The sequence below is a fragment of the Emydura macquarii genome, unplaced genomic scaffold (assembly GCF_026122565.2).
Source record: "Emydura macquarii macquarii isolate MOO-44397 ecotype Brisbane River unplaced genomic scaffold, CSIRO-AGI_Emac_v2 contig_431, whole genome shotgun sequence".
In the NCBI taxonomy this organism is placed as follows: domain Eukaryota; kingdom Metazoa; phylum Chordata; order Testudines; family Chelidae; genus Emydura; species Emydura macquarii.
In genome coordinates this window covers 4,472,830-4,496,727 of record NW_027130568.1, presented here as the reverse complement: position 1 = coordinate 4,496,727, position 23,898 = coordinate 4,472,830, and the positions used below count along the sequence as shown (strand labels likewise).

General features: G+C 39.8%; 1 protein-coding gene across 2 annotated transcripts in view; it reads right to left on the bottom strand.

Annotated features, from left to right (window-relative positions):
• Positions 1-1,188: 1,188 nt before the first annotated feature.
• Positions 1,189-23,898, bottom strand: part of DOK6 (docking protein 6) — a 372,406-nt gene continuing 349,696 nt past the window's right edge. For both annotated transcript variants that reach the window (XM_067537434.1, XM_067537433.1), the window contains one exon: positions 1,189-2,011. In XM_067537434.1, the coding sequence (XP_067393535.1) occupies positions 1,760-2,011 (252 nt within the window). In that variant the 3' untranslated portion in view covers positions 1,189-1,759. The remainder of the gene's footprint in view (positions 2,012-23,898) is intronic.

Sequence of the window (23,898 nt, the reverse complement as noted above, 5' to 3'; positions counted from 1 at the left end):
TGATGGGTGTCATATCATGGGTGCAGTTTGCTGACAGTGTGGGATAGTGTATTTCCATGGTGGTGTTAGCCCACTGGCATATGCTATAGTGGGAGCTTTTCTATTTGTGAATGTGGTGGGGGGAGAGGTCCAATGAAGAATGAGAAAAGAGAGACAAAGAAAGAGAAGACAACTTTGATAGAATGAATCCGTTGCATTCTGTAACAAACAGATCACAAACCTTTTCATTCAGCAGCTGTTCACTGAGGTGTATAACCTTGCAGCCTGTTAGCCTGTAAAATGTTTGGAGGAAAGCCAAACATACTGTATCAATAAATGTTTAGCCAAAGCAGACATGTCTTTTGTATCTTTTTCTAAAAAAAAGCAACAGCATTTTTTCCAGTTAAATTACAATAGGTAAAACTGTTCATGTAATTGGAAAAAGAATCTACTGTTCCTTTCCTTGTTACACTTCCTCTGCCAGTCTTGACAACTAATGACAAGAATTCTTCTGGTAATTGTGGCAATCGATTCCAAAAAGAGAATGGACTGCACAGTCTGCTCACACAATACACAGCAAGCAGATTTTTCTTCCCCCAATTTCAAGAATTTCAGAGCATCACATGCTGCACATAAATAATTGATGACCCTTATGAAAAATTAAATATTCAGGACAGCTCAAACTCATTCCCCAGACCTATACTTGTGCTTTCCACATTATCCTTAACTGATTTGAAATAAACGTAGCAGGTGTTTTTTAAATGCCTTTCAAACCTGGAAAGGCCTAATTTAGAATTTCTCCATGTCTTTCCAAAGGTAAGTGATTAATTGATCCATAACCATACACAAAATACAAGGTGGCTGAAACAAAAATCTAGGAAAGAAACTGAGAAAACCAAAGTAACGATGACCAGAAGGGCAAGAATAGAGCTAGGCTGCTAGACACTAGCAGAGAATCTAGTTCATAAAGCAGAATAGGAGATTGACGTCTGAGAATTCAGCCCAGATTTGTTTGGTGGAAGAATAGTTTTCCCTCGCTTTTTAAAGATATACATGTCATTGACATTGACATTGACACTTGACATTGCTATTTAGATATTTTGCAGGTGAGAAGACTTTTTAGGGCTCTAAGAGCTGGATTCTGTCTTTCAGATATTTATGTACAGCTCTGAATGGCATTCATGGGCAGAATCTGGCCTAAGCAATTTAAAACGAGAGTTATACTAGGTAATAATCTTACTTTTAATGCACCAAATTTTATTTCCCAAGATGTTACTAAACATTCTCTTGCTACCCCCAATGTATATGTTTATTTAAACATGGTAGCTATGGGAGCCTGATTAAAAAGATATTCACACCTTTTCGTAACTGCAACTTTGCTTATTTCTAAGGATAACATCTATACAGTTTAACATACAACACTTTCCCAGTACCAACTGGAACCAGTGGGCAGTCACTAAGATAGAAAAAAGGTGGGCACTGTCATCGGGAATGGAGATGGGCAAACTTGACCAGGGTGTTGCGTGACAAGTCTAATGTTGAGTGTGTCATCAGGTTCCAGCCCCAGAACAGGCGGTGTCCTGTGATGCAGAAACCGCCGCTTCACACTAACAGGATTTCATTGGATTCAATCACTTTCTTACAACTGGAAATCTTGTTGGTTGGTTGTTTTTACATATGAACCAAAGCAAATAAATAAATAAAAGACTTAGCCTGTGCCTCAGGGAAGTTGCATTGCAGTTTTTAATCTTCACGGTGACCAGACTGGAGCTGGTCAGCTTCAGTTTTCATTATAATTTGTCTTTCGTGGATTCTGAGGGCGCAAGTGACTTCCAGACCCTTCTGGCAGGTTCCAGGCTAGATTGTCTCTCTGGTCATCTGTTCTGTGTGTGTCATTGGATGAGGCTGGAGCTGTAGCTGAATCCATAGCTGCTAGACAGTGACAGGGACTGCTGGTGCTCCTGGCCCTGCTCTGAGGTGTAGCTGGGAAACGTCTGTGCACGAGACACCTTTGTTGAACTGAGACGGTGACCTGGAAAGGAGGCAGAGAACAGTGTATTATAAATCAACTTACTGCGCTTCAAAACCAACTGAGCTGATAATTGCCTCTGAATCAATGTAATTTAAAGAGGTAGGTTCTCCAATACATTTTTTGGTGTGGCCCCTTTATTTTCAGACTAGTAAGCCTCTGAGACAGGGGTGGGGAACCTCCGGCCCGCGGGCCGGATCCGGCCCGCGAAAGAATTTGATCCAGCCCGCAGGCGGGCGGGCGGGAAGTGCGCGCCGCCGAAACCCTGCCGCCGTCTGCTCATTTTCGGCGGCGGCGGGAGCTCAGAGGTGGTTACTGGGCCACGGCACCCCGCGGACACTGTAAAACCGCGCCGCCGAAAAGACGGAAACGGCGGCGGCATTTCGGCGGCGGGGGGTGGAGTCGGCGGCGGCGCGGTTCCGTGGGGGGTCGGGCAGTTCCCGCCGCCGAAACCCTGCCGCCGTTTGCGCCTTTTCGGCGGCGGCGGGGGGAATTCGGCGGCGGAATCGGCGACATGGCCCGCGAATGGAGGTAGCAATATCAAAATGGCCCTTGGCAGGGAAAAGGTTCCCCACCCCTGCTCTAAGATATTAGTCACAGCTCTTTCTGAACTGGCAAATCCTCTATAAAAACAAGTGCATCAGTCCCATACTATATTTGGGCCCTTCTGGCCAAAGAACATTCTTTCATACATAGAAAAGAAAGAACGAAGCAAGGTTGTAGCTGCATTTTTTGTTCTCTTCCTTTATTTCCTCCATGGATCAAGTTCACAAACAGTGATTCATATTAATTCATTTTTACTCCCTTGTTCTTGGGCTTTTCAGCAAGCATCGCGTCCAACTGCCCCCACAACCCACATGATTTGATCCTGCACTGTTTTTGGTGTTTGCATACATAATGATTACTTGTGTGAGTAATTTCAGGAGCAGGCTGTTATGGGACCGATTGACAATAAAAGGGACATCCTTGCTTTTCCCACATTAAATGACTTTTTGTTTTATTCACTAACAAACAATAAAACATATGCCATTTGTCACACTGACAATTAACACTGTCAGGCTCTGAAGTGCTCTTCTAGGAAAAAGGATACATAAGTCTCCTAGTTCATTTGGAAGCTGTAGAGAGCTTTTACCAAAACAGAATTCAATCAGCTAAATCCTTCAGTGGATGTTGAATTATTCGCTATTGCTAAGTATCATCCACACCCACCTTCCCTTTTATGCACTATGCTCCCCCCTGACCTTTTTTATCCCCTTTATTTCCTTCTCTCACTTCCAAATTGTTCCTTCTTTCATGCTGCCCCTTGTGCTTGGAACCGTCACTCTCCCACTTCTTGTCCGCCTTCTTTCTTACTTACAATCTCTCCTTAACATCCATCTCTTCCATAAATTCTTCCTCACCACAAATTCTTATGTCCTCTCCCTTAAACTGCTGTTTATACATCTTAGGTGTATAGTGTCTTCATTGTGTTAGACTGTAAACTCTTCAGAGCAGGAGTCAGGTCTTAGTCTATATTTTGTGGAATATCATGAACTTTTATGATGCTTTATAAATGCTCAGTGATAATTAACTGAGTTAATAATTAAGAACTAATGGCCACCCTTCCTCACACAAGTAAACCCATTGGTTTCAATGGGACTACGCGCATACTCCATGCAAAGGTTGCCATGAGCATAGTCTGTTTGCATGCTAAAGTTACATGTAGAAGACATGAAGGTTGGATAGAAACCAGCATTGTGCATTTGTACTTCAGAATTAATCTGGCGTGGAACATGCTCCATGTGTTAGAACACTGCCCTGTGCATTAGCATACCTAAATTCTCAGCTATGCTATTTATTTGCAGTGTGACCTTCCCCTAATTACTCTGAGTTATGGGAAACTTTGTCCAAAGTCACATAGCAAGCCTGTGACAGAATAGGGAACAGAACTCAGATTAACTGGTTCCCTATTCTATAGTTTTAGCTACCTCCGATGGAAAGGTTTGAGACATAATTAATGATCTACCATTGATAAAACTCTTAGAAACTTAGAATAAAGAATAATTAGTGTGAATTATCATCAATCTTTTTCACCTTCGGAATCCACATTCAAGACTGGAACTGAAGTGAGATTGGAAAATGCTTATTATAATGTAATTAGTAGATTTAGTATATATGAGAAGGTAAAAGAATAATTCCCTTAGTCAAAGCCAAAATTAAAACTTTGTATGGAATGAAAGAAAACTATTTAACAAGTGAACAGCTTGATGGTCTCACACTGAAGAATCCAAGATAACTAGCAGTTTTCTAGAATGACTGAAGCCTGAATTAGTAAAGCTGGGATAGAAATTTGCAGCTGATCAGGAATTGAGACACATCTGCAAAACTTTGCCATAATGGCTGTCTTTTGAAAAGTCTGGCTATGGCCACTGCTATAAGTCTATTGCTTCATTAAAAAGTACAGGTTACCAAACGGCAAGGAAATGAGCAACAATATCAAGAGAGAGGAAACAAACAAAACAACCAATCAATCCAGCAACACTAGAGACAATAGAACTACAGCCTGCTTTCCCAGCGGCAACTTAATGATCACAAAATCCCTTTTATAGCATGCACAGCAGACTGCATTCAGTCTGTATAGCTTTAATCACTGGGTTAAATTAACATTAGCTATCAAAATCCTGACTGAGATGCCAAGTCTAAATGTCTTTCTGCTTCAAGGAGTCTTTGCATTAAACTGCATTAAAATGTAAGCTGGCAGTGAGGTCTGAACAGCAAGGTAAATCTATTGAAAATGCACAAACAGACTTAGATATTGTGGCGGCTGATAACAGTCAATTCTGAAAAGCTTTACTCATACAAGAGATTCAGTTGCTTACAGAGCTTTATATTTATCTGGGTTTTGCATCATAATAATCTGTTCTTTTTTAACTTAACCCAAACCTATCTCTGGAGCTGTCACATGCTCTTATGGTTTTTTTTCAAAGCTGACAGTGTCCTTTTTGAAGATGTAAAGGCTTGTCCTGTACTCACTTGGAAGCTGGCATAATACAGTCTGTAATGGCGCCTACTGGACTCAATGCAGAAGTTTTATTGGGTCTGCAAAACTATTTTATGTATTATGTTCGTGAGCAACACAGAGAGAGGAATAAAGCTAATTAAAAAATATTCAACGTGTCACTTGTTCTTTTCCATTCTTTGCAATGAATTTTGCTATTTGCAATAGTAGGCTCTCAGAAAAAAGACTAGATGGTACACAAGGAAATTCATCCAAATGGGAATGATTATTTTTTGCAGTCTTATACAGCATATTTTGAAATGTATGTGAGCATGTACCTAAAAACCAGACCTAGCCCCCTTTTTGCATTCTCTTTAATGGTCCTATTGTACCTTTGTTCATATGTTTTGGTCTCTGACCTTCCTTTGTATAAACCATGCAAAAGGAAAAGAATAGTCCTGCAGCTCGCCAGGAGTTAGCAGCAACTGGTCTTTCTTTTTCACAGAAAAGAACTGAAGCCTGTTTTCTCCCATCTGTTTACTCTGTGGACTTCACATGGATATTCCAAATCCATTCGGATGTTTCCTCACCAGTTTCGCTGAAAAATTCCTATCTCACTGGAATTCCATGAACAGGTTGGCGATTAATTCTGCATAAGAGTAAAATTCACTTTCGTAGGATTAGCAAAACAGCTTGTGGCAGTCCATACATTGTGTGAGAGACATTTCAGTCTGATAAATGATTTTAAAGTTTAAGAATTTTTTTAAATGATATTTAACTGCCATTTGTAAAACTTAATATGCGTTAAATGACAAATCTTGCACATCCCCTCCACAATGTGTTAAGTTCTATTGCAGTGGAAATAATGTGATTCCACTTCTACACAAGCCCTCTTCTACCCTTCCAAAACTTATGCATTGCATATTCCAGACTTAGCAGTGTCCCTGGTGCTTTCGGATGAGCAGAAGTTGGGCCGGGAAGAAAGAAGCACCTTACAGAGATTCTCTGGTTGTTCCTGTGCAGGGCACTAGGGCCATATGAAGCCTATTCCAGGCTTTTAAGATGGATTTAAGGCTGTGGAGCTGGTCTTGTCCTACTACGTCACCTAAAGGGAAAGACTCCTACCCCCCTCTACCTTTCATAGACTTCTCTAGTGCTGAGCCAGGTGACTGGGCAGAGAAATTAGATTTAGACAAAAATATTCTGTAAATACTAATCTTTTGGGCCACGTTCTGCACTTTGCATCACATAAGGAAATCTACAGGAGGAAAAGGTTTCCCTCATGGAGGACCTGTGCTTCTGGATTTGCTCTGGAACCCACTCTCCCTGCTTCTAGTTCCATTCTAGCCATGTTGCCAGAGCCTCCTTGGTTCACCTTTTTGTTAGGCCCCTTTTCCAGGGGAGAGAGGACTATAGTGCACAGAGGCTCCACTCAAACATGAATACAGACTGCAGCTACATTCACTTTTCAGTGGATTCCCCACCAAGCAGGGGGTGAGGTAGGGCAAGACAGGAGAACAATGCACACAGTGCATGTATCTTCCCAACCCATCACCTTCTGTCACATGACCCAGCAAAGGGCTATCCAGCTGGGGGATTGTTTTTGCAGAAGTGCCTCTTCCACCACTGCTAGATTTTGAATGGTAGAGGGAAATCCATGTGCAAATAATTCAAGAAACACAACTGAGGCCTCAGTCACTCTTTCATAGAGCAATAGAATCCCAAACTACCCTGTGGTAAAGTTTAAACCGACAAAGAAAAAGCACCACCAGTCAGTCAAAGAGCAGTCAAATGATACAGACAAGCCTGCTTATGTATAAATGGAGGATGCTGAATCCTGATGTAAGAGGAACAAGTAGTTTTGAGTGAAATCAAGCTCAGTCTACACTAGGAAACTGAACTATAACTGACAAGTTGTCAGGAATGGTTCCTCTTGACTCTGTGCTGAAAACAGTTCAACTGCTAGAGCAGACGGGACAAAAATAATTTCCCACACCATTGGAGAAGACATGATTAAGGTTCTATAAAGAGGTACCCATTGCTGACAAATGTCAGCACTAGGTCAATTCCCTAGTGTAGGTGAAGCCTTCGTGCTCCTGGTCTCCACACATGAACTGTTATTGATCATGAACATCCTATTCTAAACATATAAGTTCCTTTATCAGGGATATATATAGCTCTATGAACCATATCCCTGTACACTAGTAGGAAATATGTTCTGAGTCCTGAATGGGCTCAGCTCTCCCCCTCTCTTGAGAGAGCTAGCTGATCCAGTACCCTGCAAGTCACCTTAAACAGATCACATCTCCTGTTTAACAAGTCAAAGCAGAAAACAGTGTGGATGACGGGCCAAACAGCAAATGTGAGTAACTGGTACTCACTGAGGGCATCACTTGATAGACTCTGAACTCAAGGACCCATCTTTATCCTGATTGATGAATTAAAAAAAATAGCACCCTGCTTAACAGTCAATAATAATGGGAAAAAATAGTTAAAGATGGTTTAGTCTATAATTTTATAAATCTAAACTCCATCAAGGATAAGCAGAACAGGAAAGGCATGAAATGGGGTAAATGGAAATAAGTGAGCAGAGTGATTTGTGATAAGAAAGTGCCTTTCAAATTGAAAAGTAAGTTCTATAAAGTGGTAATTAAGCCTGCGCTTTTGTATGACTTACCACTGGGCACTGAGGAAGAGACAGGCACCTCTCTTGAATAAAATAGAAATGAAAAAGTTTAGATGGATGTTTGGAGTTACAGGGATGGGCCATGTTTGGAACAAAGAAAGTAGAGGAAGTCTGAAAGTGGAGCTAGTTATAGAAAAGCTTGATGGAAAACAGGCTTAGATAATCTGGATAAGAGAATAGAAGATCAGAAGAGCATATAGAAACATGGGTGTTAAAAAGCAGGAGATAAGAGAAGGGTTGGAAGATCCAAAACTAGATGGATGGATGTTATTTATACAATGGATTTGTTTATCTGTGGAGTTTGAGGAACTGCTTCAAGACAGACTGCAGAGGAGAAGAAAGACTTAAAGAGCAGACTCCATATAGATGGGATTAAGACAAAAGGAAAAACTCCATCAGAGATGATTTGGCCGTAGCTGTGAGACTGGCCAATAGTCTTTGAGCTTTCAATGACTCAAACAACCTTTATACAATAGAAAACAAAGACTACACACTGTATGTATGCTGGTTACTTAAAGAAGCCTCAGACATTTTTAACACAAGACTATAATTATGGAGACTCCTGTAGTAATTTAATAGTTAAGACTGTATCCAGCTGTTCAGTTAAAGCAGGATCTAAATAAATTCAGTAAGCATGGACACACAAATATGTATCATAACTCAGAACTGGCGCTAGCAGGTGACCAGAATTACCATTCCATGAAAAATTCCAACATTTCTATTGGTTTTTGTTCTGAATCACAATGAAAAAACAAAATTTTGAAATTTCTCCCATAACAGAAATTCCCCCAAAATTAATTTGACCATTTAATCTTTTACCTTCTATACCATTTAAATATTTCATATTGAGTTTGATTCATTTCCTTTTTACTTTAATATGTATTACACATACATAATATTAATATAACATAAAAGTCAAAATGCAATTAATCATGTTTCAACATTGTCCAAATGAAACATTTAGACTTTTTCCTATCAAAAATTTTGTCAAAATCCACACTTGCTGCTAAAAACTTCAATTTCAATTAAGCTACATTTTTTGATGAAAACCTGTTCCATTGAAAACAAAAATGACCAACTCTACTTAAAAACAAAATTATACTACCTGCTCTAATAAAAAATAAATACTATTATAGAGAGTTACAAGTAAGTACATTTTAGTGGTTTAAGAAGTTGAAGGAGATAAATAGAGCTTCTTTTGAAATGTTAGGTTCATATCTATCATTTCTTTCGATATCTGTGACTTACAACTGTATCATTTCCTAGTGAGGTATCCATCCCTCCAAAGAATGATTAAAATAGATTCATCTAGTGCAGAGGTTTACAGCTGTATGCATCAAAACGCTAACATTTTAAGTTTTCATATATTTGTTCTTTTGCTCCAACTGAACTCTAGAGCAGAGCAAGAGGCACCTTCCCAGCCATGTTTCTCAAATGATGCACAGAAAAATATATGTATCAACTGACCCTCATTGTCAGTGATGTCAACCATTTTGGCCCCAAACAATTATTTTCCTCACAAATTTGGTGTCCCTTCCATTTTATTGTTGAAAATTATCAGAAACGAAGAATTTTGAAATTGAATATATAGAGTTATTTACAGAAAATAAATGAAATCCAAAGTGTTTTAAGCTTCCTTTATGAATAATATTTGCATATACCACATTCTGACTAACTGCCACACACTGAGTCCCACATTGGCAGGTTAAGAGATTATATAGGTAAACTCTGTCTACTGCATATTTCAGCAGCTCTGTACTTTCAGGGCTCTTTTCTTATATATTTTACCATGTGCACAAGACTGACACAGTTCTGCTAAAGTCAGCAGCAGAATTGTTCCACAAACCACTTGATCCATCCACATCAGGGAAGTTTGTGAGAGACTTATCAAAAGTATAATACTTTTCTGTTTTAGGACAGGAAATAATGTTACTCACATCACTTCTCATCTTCCCCCCTGGTTCATGATCACAGGATGCAATGAAGCTTTAGTCCATAACTAATAAGCATACATGATTCATAAAGATAACTTTAATGTCAGTTGGCAAAGCAGGCCAAAATTAGATTTCTCCTAATCTTAATTGGGTTGGGACAGAAGCAGTTTGCTGCAGTGTCATACGTCATGACATGGTTCTTACACGTTACACTCTTTTAGAGGAAAAACAAAAAAAGCCAGCAACAGCTGTTTCCTAATGATAGATCTGATGGCTAGACAGATAGATAATCACAGCTGCTTCAACGAGGTTAGAAGTGCATACAGTGGTCTGAGTTTAAACGGAAAATAAAAGTGATCTCAACATCTCAATTTATAGCCCTGCCTCCTTTAAGCAATAACTTCCTAAATTTTTACTGACTGTGTTGATAAGCAATGCACTTGAGTTACTTTAGCTCTACGTAAAGACATTTTTGTTTGCAACTTTCCTTAGGTTTTATTTTTTTAAATGAGTGATAAAAGGAAGTCCCTATCCTCGTGCTCTTGCCCATCCCCTGTACTCCAGCTCCACAACCTATGACTCCTAAAAAAGGTCCCTTCTCTAGAGGTCTCATCCACACATGACTGCCTGTGACTCCTTCCTTACCTCCTTCTCCTTTTCAGGTCCCTCATCCCCTGAAGTTTTCTTCTTATCCTCTGGCCCCTTGCATCATCCACTCCATGTCCCCTCAATACCTCCCTTTTATGTTCCTTGCTTCCAATTAGGGAAACCAGATGTCCTGATTTATAAGGACAGTCTCAATATTCAGGCCTTTGTTTCAGGGTTTTGTTTCATTATCCCCCACCCCTGTCCTAATTTTTCACACTTGCTATCTGGTCACCCTACTTCCAATTCCATTTTTAAATATTTAAAAATTGGCTAGAGGCACACAACTAGCGGCTAGGTTGCAGTCCCTTAAACATACTGTGTGGTTCATGACAGGGACTAGAGCTGCTTGTGTATTGGGATAGCATCAAACAAAATAGTGGCCCATGTGACCCGTCCGTGCCTAGGATAGCCACCTGAAAATGCCAAGGTCAGAGCAGGCTGCAAAAGGAGAGCAGATTCTCCCAGCACTGCTGGGTGACACTAAAGTCAGACTTCCCAACCAGCCACAAACAGTGCTTCTGATTCCCCACACTGGTTATCAAGAAGCCAAAACAAAATATACACAGACCCCTTTACTGCATTTCAGTCTCCGGCTCCCAATCAGCCACTAGGTCTAGTAAAGAGATCAGTTATTTAAAACTCTATGCTCTTTACCAAAAAAAGGTTTCTCCTGACCCCAAAGGGTCAGCTACATCACCAGATCAATATAAGTTTGGATCTTACCCAAAATACCACCAGCCAATCCTTTAGTAACTAAAACTAAAGGTTTATTATAAAAGGAAAGAAACAAACTATAAGATAAATGTTAAAGGATTTAAGCAATCAGACAAATACAATTGATTAGAAAGTCCATATATATCAGGTTTCTAATAGAATTGTGGAGTTTGCAGGCTTGTATAGTCCCTCTGGTGTACATCTAGTACCTGGCTGGGTCTCAGTCCTTTGTTTCACAGCTTCAGTTCAGTTGTAGATGAGTTGATCCAGAGGTAGGCTGAAGACCGAAGACAAATGGATGGGGTGCAGCTGCCTTTTATGTCCTTTGGCCTTTGCCATGCTGCTTGTGGACATTTACAGGAATAAGATGGAGTCCAGGGTCACATGATTGACTGGTGACTCATCAGGTATATCCCTGCCTTCTCCCCCTGGGCCCCTTGTACCTGTGAATTTCCTTAAAGGGCCATTAAGCAGGCTAGTGCTGCAGCCATCCTGTCTGGGGTGTCGCCCAGAAACACAGTACAATATGAAATACAGATAAAAACATATCCATAACTTCCATTGCACACACAACACATGAACATAAACATTATCATCTTACTTAGCACATTATAGCCTTTCTAAGGGTACCTGACATGGCATATCTCACTTGAATTACTATGATTCTGATGTATTGATGTTAAAAATATGATAAATGCCCGCCCACCCCCCAATCCAGCCAGCGTGACAGTCCAGTCCTGATCAGGGCCTCTAAGTGCTGCCATAATAGAAATAATAAAAGAGGATAATTACCGGTGGGACTGGTAGCACTGCCTATGATAAAGGTTAATTGATACTTCTCCATCTCAGTTCCCAGTACGTAAAATGGGGGCTACCACCACTCATTTCAAAGGAAGGTGTTGGAAAACAAATTCATTAATGTTTGTGAAGCACCTTAGGATAAGCACCAGAGAAAAGCCTATGAGAAAATTCATAATTCTGTCTTCAGGGCAAGGTTTGAATAAATGCAATAAATGAGGGCCAAAGATTGATTAATGAGGAAAAAACAAACTACTGAATAGCTGCTTATTAAATGAACACCACCTATCCACAAAGGCCAGGGTCCTATGGAAAAATAACATGTGCTCATGTCGTTAAATCATATCATATGCATATACAAAAGGGGTTCAACTTAAGGTTGCCCAGACAACCTTAAATCTGGTATTTCCTAATTCTGAAGTGCTTGATTTCGCAAGTTTAATAATGTTCTTTTTAATGCAATAAAAATAGCCATAGATGTCTAACTACCAAACTATGTGCTTTATGATGCAAACGAAAATTGTAACATTTGCATGCACAAGTGCTGATGAGCACAGAGTTTCAGGTATTAAAGCCAGTTAATTATTTTTATTATTAATATTTATATTTTACATTGTCATGCTCAGGAATAAAGCTCCGTGGTGGTAGGCGCTACAGAAAAATATGGCTGTTGAAAACTAAGTGCATCAGCTTGTGCATGCTCAAAACTAGAAACGTGTATCAACCAAAGCACAATACAATAAAGCCTACTTTTCTTGAGAAATTCATTGTCAAGTTCTCACACGCTAAATAGAGCAGTTCAGAAAGCAATGGCATCGTGACAGCCAATGGGGAATTTATGTGCATAGTGTTGCAGGGAAGTTGGAAACACAGTAAGTTAATGGATGCTTGAAGAATAAGGTGTGTGTCAGAGCATGGGAGGGGAGAGACAGCTGTTGCTTTTTATTTTCACACATAATTCTCATAACGCTGTAAAAGTGGACCTTTGGCCAGAAAAGTTCACAAAACTGGTAACAGCTTTTAACCTAGATTTATATTCTCTAAAGACATTTTCCATTATCAGTGAAAGCTCCTTCTATTTATTTCAGGTAAGGCCCATAGATTGTGATAATGTTGTTGTTTTGATGAGGAGTGTGTCTCCAGAGGTGCTTCAAGCTGTATATTTTTGGCAGCATCATTGTAAAGAATTATGACAAAAACAAAAAGGCACGGTAGCCACAGTCTTAATTTCCACTGGGCAAAATGAAACACTAAATTGTTATTGCTGCTGATTTTAGAGCTCCTTTTAGAGCTTTTGTTAAGAAGAAATAAAGAATCCTCTTTTCTTAATCTGAATACAGAAGATGGTCCACAAACACACTTACAGCAACTCCAAGTCACCTTAAATGGCTATTATTGTATCAGTTCATTCCAAAGGACGCTTTCATTTGGAGCAGAAAATAAAGAATTGTGCTCACACTACTTAGCTGACATTGGTTAAAATTCTGCCTACAGCTCAATATTGAACATACAATATCTTTTATTAAACTGTTGATGAGAAACCACGTTTATCTTTTCTATCGATCATTGAATAGGAAAACTAAAACAAAGTTTCATAATAGGGTAAACTGTTAAAAAGTAAATCAGTTATTTTGCTGTAAGGAGTATGTTTATGTTCATGTATTCTCTCATGTGTTCTTTAAAAGCTCACCTCTGGGTTTGATCCAAAATGAAGTTAATACGAGTCTCCATTAAGTTCAATGGGCATTAGAATGGACCGTGCAGTAATAAGCATAATAAATGTCTATTTATTTTAATGGGAATGGAAAGCATTCTCCACTTTATAGGATTGGGCCATTATTTTTTTATCTTAAGAGTTAATGGATTTGTCATCAGTTCTCCCCCCAAAAGGGAAAAGATTTAATATGCTCTGGCAGAGAGGATTGCATGATCCACCTTTGACAGCTAGTTCAGGATGAAAAAAACTACAAAAGGACCAGTAGACACTGATGTCTTGGCCAACTCTTGATATAGAATTTCTCATCATTCAGGCAGGCACGGGACCAATTTTATCAGTGTTGAGATTATAAGCACATTCAAGAGACTTTGCTTTCTATATCTCATGAAAATAAGAAACCTAAAAAGAGAGGGTTACTCACCTTGTACAGTAACTGAGGTTCTTTGAGATGTGTCCCCCTGTGGGTGCTCCACTTTTTGTTGTTGTGTTCCTCGTCCTTGATCTGAGATCTTTATAACAGTACTTGTCTGGGTCGCACATGTCATGCACAGTTCCTGTCTCATGGAGCCATTGGTATGTGCTCTGGCGCATGCACTACCTGACTCCCTCAGTTTCTTCTCTACTGTAGAGTCCTGTGCTAGAACTCCGGAGTAGAGGGGAGGAGGGTGGATAGTGGAGCACCCACAGGGGGACACATCTCAAAGAACCTCAGTTACTGCACAAGGTGAGTTACCTTCTCTTCTTCAAGTGATGTCTCTGTGGGTGCTCCATTTTAGGTGACTACAGAGCAATGCCCCCCATTTGCTGGAGGGACTTTGGTGTTAGTTGTTTGGAAAGATGAAAGTACTGTTAGTCCTAGTGCAGCATCCCTAGTAAATGCATGTTCAATTGCATAATGCCTGTGAAAGTATGTAGTGAGGCCCATGCATATGTCCGTGATAGGAACATTATTAAGGAATGCTACAGAAGTGGATATTGCTCTTGTTGAGTGTGCTCTAGTTCCTGAGGGAGTTTGTAAGTTTTTCTGTTTATAGCATAGTTGGATGCATGCTGTTATCCATTTGGATAACCTTTTACTAGTTTTGGCTTTGCCTTTTGTGCGTTCCACCACCGAAACAAAAAGCTTATCTGATTTTCCAAATGTATTTGTTCTCTCTAAGTAGAATGCTATTGTCCGTCTAACATCCAGAGTGTGGAGTGCTGCTTTCTGTGCATTAGTATGCAGTTTTGGATAAAAGGGAGGTAAATGAATAGGTTGGTTAATATGGAAGTCTGACACTATTTTTGTAAGAACTTTGGGTGAGATCTAAGAGTGATCTTATCTTTATGAAATATCGTGTATGTGGGTGGGCCATGAGTGCGCTAATCTCCCCTACACGCCAGGCTGATGTGATGGCTACTAAGAATGATACTTTCATAGACATATGGAGAAGTGAACATGTTGCTAAGTGTTCAAATGGCATCCTAGTAATGGCCTTCAGTACTAGGTTTAGGTCCCATGGTGTTGTGGGGACACGTATGACTGGGAATACTATTTGTAGTGCTGCCAGGAATCGTTTTACTGAATATCATTGTGTGATTAATTTTGTTGTGGAAGACCTAATTGCTGCTAGATGAACCTTTAAGGAGCTAATTGATAGGCCTGAATTTTTTAGTTCTAGGATATATTCTAGGATAACTGGAATGGATGAGGATGCCACCACCATTTGTCTATCTCTGCACCAGGAGTCAAATCTGTGCCACTTGTGAAGGTAAATTTTCCTAATTGGTTTTCTACTATTTAGTAGTATCTGTTTAATCTGTTCCAAGCATTCTAACTCATTTAAGCAGAAGCAGTTAGGAACCATGCCGTTAGATGTAGCTTCTGTATCTCGGGGTGATAAATCCGACCACCACCCTGGGACAGGAGACTGTATCTTAGAGGAAGCATGATTGGTTTGTATGTTGATATATTTAGCAGGTCTGAGAACCATGTCTGTCTGGGCCAAGCTGGTGGTGTTATTATCACAGTCACCTTGTCTACCCTGATTTTGTGGATGGTCTTGGGATGTGTGAGAATGTGTACAGGAGCTCCTTGAGTAGAAAAGCATCGCCCATCTAGTCTGGTCCCAGTCCTGCCCTCGAGCAGAAACGACTGCATTTGCGGTTTTGTTTTGTGGTAAAAAGGTTGACAGATGGATGGACCCACTGACGAAAAATGTTTTTCAGGAATTTTTTTGTTCAGCTCCCAATCGTGAGTCCAGCTAATGTGTCTGTTGAGGCTGTCTGCAGTAGTGTTCTGGCTCCCAGGTAGGTATGCCACCGATATGCAGATGATGTGCTCTATGCACCACTTCCATAGTTTTATTGATTCGCTGTATAGGGAATGGGATCTTGCTCCTCCCTGACGGTTGATATAAAACATGCACACTATGCTGTCTGCCATTATCTTTATTGACCTATCTCTTATGAACTGCATAAAATGATGGCAGGCATTGCGCATTGCCCTGAGCTCTAATATGTTTATGTGCATATTGGTTTTGATTTTTGACCATCTCCCCTGTATTGTATGGTTGTGCAGATGTGCTCCCCACTCTAGGAATGACGCATCTGTGGTAATCATGATTGATGGTTGAGGCTGTGAGAATTGGATTCCTGTCATCATATTGTTCTCGTGTCCACCAGTAGGGAATCTTTTACCTTGTTTGGCATCATCAACGCTTTGTTTAGACTGCATCTGAGTGGTCTGTAGACCGAAGCAAACTATCCCTGAAGGCATTGCATATGTAGTCAGGCATACTGGACCACAACGTCCCAGGAGCTGAAAGGCAATGCATGCTGTTACTGTTGGACTGTTTCTTACTAGCAATACTTGGTCTGTAATAGTTTTGAATCTGGACAGTGGTAATGATGCCCAGGCTATTATTGAGTTCAGGTCTGCTCCTATGAACTCCAACTGATATGATGGGTTGAAAGTGGACTCTTCTTTGTTTATCTTGAGTCCTAGTTTTTGGAACAGTGTTATGGTTTATCCTGTAGCTTGTCTGGCTAGGGTTTGACTGGGTGCCTTTATTAGACAGTCATCTAGGTATGGGAAGATTGTGATTCCCTGTCTCCTCAGATGTGCCACAATGACTGCGAGCACTTTGGAGAAGACCTTTGGTGCCATAGAGAGACCAAATGGCAGCACCTTATATTGGTAATGGGTGCCAGACCCGGTAAATCTTAGGAAACATCTGTGTGTAGGGTGTATAGGGATATGGAAATGAGTATCTTGAAGATCGAGGGCTCAGAACCAGTTCCCTCTCTGTAGTGCCAGTATTATGGTGGATAATGTTACCATCTTGAATTTTTGTCACCTCACGAATTTGTTTATTGCCCTCAGATCTACTATGGGTTCCATCCTCTGTTCTTTTTCTGTAGTACAAAGTAATGGGAATAGAACTCCTTCCATCTATGTTGCAATGGTACATGCTCTATTGCTCCTAGTTGTAGGACATGATCTATTTCTTGATGGAATATTTGCATGTGAAATGGGTCCCTGAAGAGGGACGGGGAAAGGTTTTGTGTAGGTGAAATGGATGTGAATGGGATGGTGTATCCCAACTCGATTTCTAACATCCATTTGTCTGATGCTATTGATGTCCAATTCTGATGAAATTTTCAGAGACAGAATTCGAAGTGTGTGGTCAATGATGGTGGCACTGTTTGATGAGTCAGATCTCTCAGATTCTCAACCAAATTCTCAAAACTGTTGTTTTGACGATGTTTGAGAGGTTGAAGGTGCTTGTAGAGCTTATCTGCGTCTTTGTGTTCTTTGTTTCCCTCTTTGTGGTTCGTATTGCCTATACTGGGAATGGAAAGGATATCTGCAGGAATATGGTTGAAATCTGTGTTCTTTTCTCTTTGTTGCAGGCATGTAAATGCGGAGGGTTCATAGCATCGCTCATGAATCCTAAATAGAATGAAATACCTCATTTGTCTTTTCTGCAAACAGCTGGACCTTGTCGAATAGGAGGTCTTCTATTTTTGTTTGTAATTCCCTGGGAAGGCCCACTGAGTGTAACCACGATGCCCTGCATATAATGATGGCTGTGGCTGTTGTTCTGGCTGCAGTATCGGCTACATCTAATGAGGCCTGTAGCGATGTTCTAGCTATAAGTTGTCCTTCGTTGATGAATGACTTGAACTGTTCTCTCTTGCTCTCCGGGACATCACTGATAAACTCCAATATCTTCTCATAGATATTATAATCATAGTTGGAGAGAAGTGCTGCATAATTGGATACCCTCATTAGTAAGGTGGATGATGAATAAACCTTTCTGCCTAATACATCTAATCTCTTCCAATCTTTGTCCTGTGGTGTTGATCTGTAATTTGTCTGTTTACCCCTCTGGTTTACAGCATCGATACCAAGGGAATTTGGGGGTGGATAAGTAAAGAGGAATTCCATTCCCTTGGCAGGGATATAGTACTTTCTGTTGTTTCTTTTATTGATAGGTGGGATGGTGGCTGGTGTTTGCCATATGGTGTTAGCTGGCTCCATCAGTGCTTCGTCCATTGGAAGCACATGCTTTGATGATGTTGCAGTATGAAGTATCCTCAGCAATTTATGATGTGATTCCCTAACCTCTTCCAGGGGAATTTCTAGATTTTCTGCCACTCTCTTGAAGAGGTCACAGAATTGCTTGGATTCCTCTACAGATGTGGGATTACTGCTTCATCCAGGAAGGATGGGGAGTTGTGTTTGGGAGGAGAGGTTTCTTGTTCCCCACTCATATCCCCTATCTATGCGTCTTCTGCAGCTCGTGCTTAGGTGGATAGGGGTGAACATCTAGAAGATCTTGCCCTGCTTGTATGAGGATTGGGTGGTCTATTGTATGCCTTGGAATAGCCTGACCACACATCCCAGTTATGCCATTGCATGTTATATGGCATAGGAGGTCTGAACGATGGCAGACTGTATCAGGGAAATGTCTTGATTGCCCTGCGAGGCGCGTATCCAGGTGCCTCTGATGATGGTCTGGTGGGGGAGGAGTGCTCTGACGTAAACTGAGCTTCCTCTATGTCACTATCTTCTCCAGTGAAAGAGCATACTGGTGAGAAATGCTTTACCGTGAGCAAAATGAAATGGGGAGTCTTGCATACAACTGTAGGTGACTGAGGAGACAATGCTACTATAGTCTCTGTTTGCTGACAGTGGTGTTGCTTGTCCTTTTCTTTCAAGGATGGTGCTGTGTCTCGCATCGGCACTGTATTGGTGGTTGGCGCCAACAATGGTATCTTGGCAATTGCTGGTGCTGTCAGTAATTCTGGTGCAACGTGTGTGTTGTGACCTTTACTGGCATCATGAGCTTTTTGGATGCCAGACTCAGCGCCGGGGCATCTGGCAGTGCCATGGCTGGTGCTGTTGACTGTTGGTCCAACGACCTCTGCACCATATCCTTTTTTGGTGCCATGCCGAAGGAGGACCATTTTTCTTTGTCTCTTGACTCCGCACCTGGACTTTTTGAGTACTTGGGTATTACAACCCATGTTGTACCTAAGGAACCCATCACCTGCTTGGTTCTATGTGAGGGGGCTGTTGACAGCCTTTTGGGTGAACACCTTTTCTTTGGTGTAGTTGCAGTTGGAAATGTGAGGCTTTCTTTCTGGGAGTGTGTTCCTTTCCTGAAGCTGCGTTGTCTGGTCTCAGGATCAGAGGAAGGTCTGAGGGACTTCTCCATTAATATGAGTTTCAACATCAGGTCCCTATCTCCGCTGGCCCTGACCTTAAGGTTTTTACGAGTGTACTTCTGTGGCACATGTGTTTCTCCCAGGTAGTGTACACATTGTGAGTTATCCATCCGACACTGGGATGGCATCTCTACATGAGGCGCACCTTTTAAAACCTGGTGAACCTGGCATGCCCTATATTTCTAATCTATTCTATCCTATCTACTCAGGGAAAGAGGGAAGAAAATCAACAGGTCTTTTGTTGGGAGGAAAGTAGGTAGGATAACTACTGATTAAACTAAGGTAATTCTGACTAAACTAAACTATTTTTTAATCTATTCTTGGTAGGATGAGTGAAAAACTGTAGCTGCTGAGATTGTTCCATCTTGGACTGTGGATGGTTGAGAAGGAACTGAGGGGATTGGGCATGGCCCAGACAAGTACTGCTGTAAAGATCTCCATTCAAGGACATGGGATGTGACAACACCTAAAGTGGAGCACCCACAGGGACATCACTCAAAGAAGAACAGCCATTTATAGCCTTCCAACAAGGATTCTGGCTTTTTAACTGTCCAGAGAGGATATTAACCACAAGCAAGAATCATGTAGAATACAGCAGACATGAACAGTGACCATGGGCTGATTTTAATATACATCAAGATGTGATTATTTCATTTCCCCCCTTGCTGCAAAGGATAGCCAACACGTATGTCAGAAGGTAGGTCACTGATTTTAGCCATCTGCTTCAAAACAGTGTTTTTAAATTCTTGCTCTATCACTGCATTTAAACAATATTCTATCCTTCACATTTTCCCTGATCAAGGAATGATCCTTCCCCCAAAAGAAGTAGGTCTGATCCCAACTGAAGTTAAAGCAAACTCTGACAAAAATAAAATAGGCATATAACAAATCAACAGTAAGGAAAGAGAACCATTAAAAAAATCAGTGTACTATTGGAATGACCTGGAAAACAGGGAAGGACATAAGAGTAATAAAACAAGAAACAAAAGCAAAGGCGATGGCTGACTGCACTGCTTTCGCTACTCAACTATAGCAAGAAATCATTATACGAATCAATTTATTGTTGATTTCACACTAAACAGATTTATAAGACAATTTTCTTTTACATTCTGGAAAATTACCTCTACCAAAGTACTTTCAAACAGGTAGCTTATATCTTGATTTACTGGTCTGTAGTCTTTTACTGGTCATTTTCCCGTCTCTCAAAATGTAATATATAGTAATTTTCAATGCTTAACTAAATAGGCCATTGAAAGAACTGTATCAATTGTCACATTTTTTTAAAGCATATACATGGATTTCTGCTCTTCATTTCATTCCAAAGTACACTTTAACAGAATTACAAAGCAGAGATAACTTACATAGTTTTGAGGATATATAAGAGTCTACTGGTAAATATTTACTGAATTTTAAATCACTTTGACATATGCCCCTTGGAATTGCTATCCCAGAAAACACTTTGTATGTGATAAAGGCCTGTATGCAATGCACTGACACTACAGATGGTAAAGTGACATAGTGATGTGTTTAATATTACAGGGCCTTAAAAAAAATACAGAGACAAAAAGTGACATTCTTTGAAAATATAAAGATAGATATAAAGATGGAAAGTAGAGCATCTCTTGAAAATAGAAAGTTAATAAAAACTGATTGTTTACAGATGTTAAAGCTTTTTATCTGTTATACATTGCTGATCTTTCCTGGCATAACAGTGTTTGTATAATAAATACTCTACTCTATGTACAGGATTTATAACTTACTGTAAGAAATTGTTCCAAGAAAAACTTGCCACACAAAGTCTGAGGCCAGGGAGAAAATTTGGTGCAGACAATTGGAGAGAATATGATTTTCATCAAGTTTTTGTATAACTGAAATATGGGTTTGATTTACAAAAATAAAAATTGGCAACCAAGTAACGTAGTTTACACACTTTTGATACCGGGGACGCTGGGGACAGTGACACGTAGGCCTTGCCCACTCTACATACATTACCTATGGCTGACTAGTAGTGTAGACAAGGCTATACACACACATTACTGTGAGGCCTATAAAACAGAAAGCAGTCTCTGAAACTATCTGGCTCTCTCAAGCTCTGCAGGCCTCCCTGACTATACAACAGCAGCAGAAGTTGTTTTCTGTTCTGTGCATACACCCTTTGCCTTGGAGGTGTTTATCCAACAACTGCACCTTTCAAGTATACACCTGCTTTAGGACAAAGTTATGGCCCAACTGTGTGTGACTCCCATAAAAACCAATAGAAATTTTGATCCTTCGGCTCTTGTCACAAATTATTCCAGTGAGGGGAAGACTGTAGCATCAGTACTTGTGGTATATGACATAGTTTTATGGGAGAATTTTGGCTCTCCTAGAATCAGTCTGGCAAATTATCAATGATGATGGATCAATTTACTATCAGATAAAGCACAAGATGGGGGTACTAGTTGGTGTCTGCTATAAACCATCAAATCACAGTAGGGAACACGATGACCATTTTCTTATGCATCTATCTACAATGTGTAGGAAACAAAGCTGTTTGATCATGGAGGATTTCCATTTGAGTGACATATGCATGGAGATCTCATGCTCCCAGTAATAAAACTGAAATGGAATTTCTAAACCTAATAAATGACAATTTCTTAACTCAAAAATTTTTGCAGGGGAATTCTATATTAGATCTTGTCCTAACAGATAGATAGAAACTGATCACAGAACTAAAAATTAATGGTAGCTTAGGTACAAGTGCTCAGGACTTGATCACATTTATAATGTGCAAGCAGAATAAAATTAAGACCAGTAACATATATATTTGGTGCTTTAATAAGGCCAATTTCAATAAGGGTGAAAACAATTATGACACAGATCTTCTGGGAGGAAGAATTTAATCAGAAAAATGAGAACGATAATCATTTAAGAACACTTTATTAGATGCTCCAAAAGCCACAATCCCACAATCGAGGAAGAAAGGTGTGCTGGCTAAAAAAACTGACCTAGTTTAGAGATGATGTGAAGGGAGCTGTAAAAAAAAAAAAAATTATATATATAACAAATAGAAGAAAGGGGAAGTTCATAGTCATTAATATAAATGAGAAATTAAGAATTGTAGAAAATTGATATGGGAATCCAAGGGACACAAAGAGAAATCTACGGTGAGCAGAGCTAAGGACAATAAGGAGTTTTAAAAAAATATTAGGAACAAAAAGAATCCTGACAATGGTATTGATCCATTACTAGATAGAAATGGCAGAATTGTCTAGAATAATGCAGAAAAGGCAGAAGTGTGAAATAGAATATTTCTGTTCTATACTTGGGGAAAAAATAGATGGTATATTCTCGTCATATGGTGATAACACTCTTTCCCTTCCACTAGCATCTCTGCAGGATGTTAAACAGTAGTTACTGAAGTCTGACATTTTAAAAGAGTCTTAAAAGAGCTAGTGTTGCAGCTCACTGGATGGTTGCTGATTGTCAATAAGGTTTGGACACTGGGAAAATTACAGAAGACAAGAAGAAAGCTAAAGTGGTGCCAATTTTTAAAAAGGGTAAACAGGATGACCCAGGTAATTATAGGCCTGTGAGCTCACATCGATCCCAGGTAAGATAATGGAGAGGCTGATACAGGATTTGATTAATAAAGAACTAAAGGAGAGTCATGTAATTAATGCAAGTCAACGTAGGTTTATGGAAAATAGATCATGTCAAACTAACTTGATATCTTTTTTGGATGAGATTACAAGTTTGGTTGATAAAGGTAACACTTTTGACATAATATACTTAAACTTCTGAAAGGTGTTTGCCTCAGTACAGCATAACATTTTGATTAAAAAACTAGAATGATGTTAAATCAACTTGGCACATATTAAATGGATTAAAAACTTGCTAAAAGATAGGTCTTAAAATGTAACTGCAAACAGGAAATCATCACTGAGTATTTCCAGTAGGGTCCTGCAGGAATTGGTTCTTGATCCTATGCTATTTAACTTTTTTATCAATGACCTAGAAGAAAACATAAAATCATCACTGACAAAGTTTGCAGATGACATAAAAATGGAGGGAGTGGTAAATAATGAAGAGGACAGGTCACTGATTCAGAGTTATCTGGATCACTTGATAAACTGGATTCAAGCCAAAAATGTGTGTTTTAATACAGCTAAATGTTTTTCCTTAGGAATAAAGAAAGTAGGCCATACTTACAGGATGGGGAAATCTATCCTGGGAAGCAGTGACTTTAAAGATTTGAGGGTCATGGTGGATAATCAGTTGAACATGAACATCCAGTATGACCTTGTGGCCAAAAGAGCCAATGTGATCCTGGGTTCATAAAAAAAGGAATTCCAAGTAGGAGCAGAGATCTGTATTTGGCACTTGTGCAACCACTGTTGGAATACTACGTCAAGTCTGGTACTCATAATTCAAGAAGGATGTTGAGAAATTGGAGAAGGGTCAGAGAAGTGCATAAGAATGATTAAAGGATCAGAAAACATGCCATAGTGATAGGCTCATGGAGCTCAATCAGCTTAACAAAGAGAAGATTAAGGGGTGACTTGACTACAGTCTATATGTACCTGCAGGGGAACAAATATTTAATAATGGACTCTTTAATTTAGTGGAGCAAGGAATAATACTATTCCATGGCTGGAAGATCAAGATACACAAATTCAGACTGGATATAAGGTGTACATTTTTAATGGTGAGATTATTAAT